At 67.3% G+C, this 1,483-nt stretch overlaps 1 protein-coding gene across 1 annotated transcript in view; it reads right to left on the bottom strand.

Annotated features, from left to right (window-relative positions):
• Window positions 1-4: 4 nt before the first annotated feature.
• LOC146600294 (synaptophysin-like) overlaps window positions 5-1,483 on the bottom strand; it is a gene marked incomplete at both ends in the record, with an annotated part of 4,252 nt that continues 2,773 nt past the window's right edge. Inside the window, 2 exons of the mRNA XM_085325822.1 lie at window positions 5-142; window positions 1,125-1,479. Coding sequence (XP_085181948.1) covers window positions 5-142; window positions 1,125-1,479 — 493 coding nt within the window. The remainder of the gene's footprint in view (window positions 143-1,124; window positions 1,480-1,483) is intronic.

Raw genomic sequence — 1,483 nt, 5'->3', positions numbered from 1 at the left:
GCCCGTAGCCGCCCTCGGGGGCCGCCGGCTTCTCGGGGGCGCCGGCGGGGGGGCCGCGGCCCCACGGCCCCCCCCAGCCCGTCTCCTTGAACACGAACCAGAGGTTGCCCGTCCACAGCACCAGGTTCAGGAAGCCGAAGACCTGCGGGGGGGGGGCACACACGCTATAGGGGGCGGCCCTATAGGCGCCGGGAGGGGGGGTCCCGGGATGGGGGGCTGGGGGTGGCTCCAGGGCTGCCATAGGACCTGGGGGAGCACTATAGGGCTGCTATAGGTCCCACGGAACGGAGGGCTCTAGGGGTGCTATAGGGCCCGGGGGAGGGCTATAGGGGTGCCACAGGTCCCAGGGGGCTCCAGGGGGGCTCTAGGTCCCAGGGGAGGAGTGTGAGAGCCTATAGGGCTGCTACAGGTCCCAGGGAATGCGGAGGGGGGCTCCAGGGGTGCTATAGGGCCCAGGGGAAGGCTATAGGGGTGCCATAGGTCCCAGGGATCTTGGGGGGGGCTCCAGTAGTGCTATAGGACCCGTGGGAGTACTATGAGAGCCTATACGGCTGCTATAGGTCCTGGGAAAGGGGGGGCTCTAGGGGTGCTATAGGGCCCGGGGGAAGGCTATAGGGGTGCCATAGGTCCCAGGGGGCTGCGGGGACTCCAGTGGTGCTATAGCTACTGTGAGAGCCTATAAGGCTGCTATAGGTCCCAGGGAAAGGGGGGCTCTAGGGGTGCTATAGGTCCTGGGGCAGGGCTATAGGGGTCTATAGGGATGCCATACATCCCAGGGGGCTGGAAGGGGGGGCTCCAGGGGGGTTCTGGGTCCCAGGCGATGGAGGGGGCTCTAGGGGTGGTATAGGACCCGAGGGGAGTGCTACAGAGGTGCTATAGGTCCTGTGCTATAGGTGCTAGGGGRCTACAGGAAAGGTCCAGGGATGCTATAGGACCCAGAGCAGCACTATTGGAATCTATAGGGCTGCTATAGGTCCCGACTCCACTACTGGGGCGGGGCCTGTGGGGATCCTAGGGGAGTACTGTGGGGAGCTATAGGGATGCCATAGGTCCCAGGGGAACCTGACAGGGTTGTGGGGGTACTCTAGGGCACTATAGGCGCTATAGGGCGCCGTGGGGCTCACCACGGAGGTGTTGAGGCCGGAGGTGACGGGCGAGCGCAGGCCGCGGCAGCGGGCCCCCGGGCGCCGGCAGCCCGGCAGCTCGGCCAGGACGCCGGCGGGCGCCGTGGCCTCCTTGATGTCCGCCAGCGCCTTGGCCCAGGCGCAGGAGCTCACCAGCCACAGGAAGGCCAGCACCCCCGTGGCCACCAGGTCCTGGGCGCCGAGAAGGGAGGTGGGTGGGGGGGTGTCACGCGCGCTCCCCCCGGCTCCCCCCATGGCCCCATCCCCAGTGCTCTCCACGGCCCCAGCCCCATGGCCCCAATGTCCTCCATGGCCCCAGTGTCCTCCATGGCCCCATCCCAATGATCCCAATGTTCTCC

Source organism: Rhea americana, unplaced genomic scaffold (genome assembly GCF_003343005.1).
Source record: "Rhea americana isolate MKP2758 unplaced genomic scaffold, rheAme1 scaffold_1230, whole genome shotgun sequence".
Classification (NCBI taxonomy): Eukaryota; Metazoa; Chordata; class Aves; order Rheiformes; family Rheidae; genus Rhea; species Rhea americana.
This window is presented reverse-complemented; position numbering and strand designations above follow the sequence as displayed.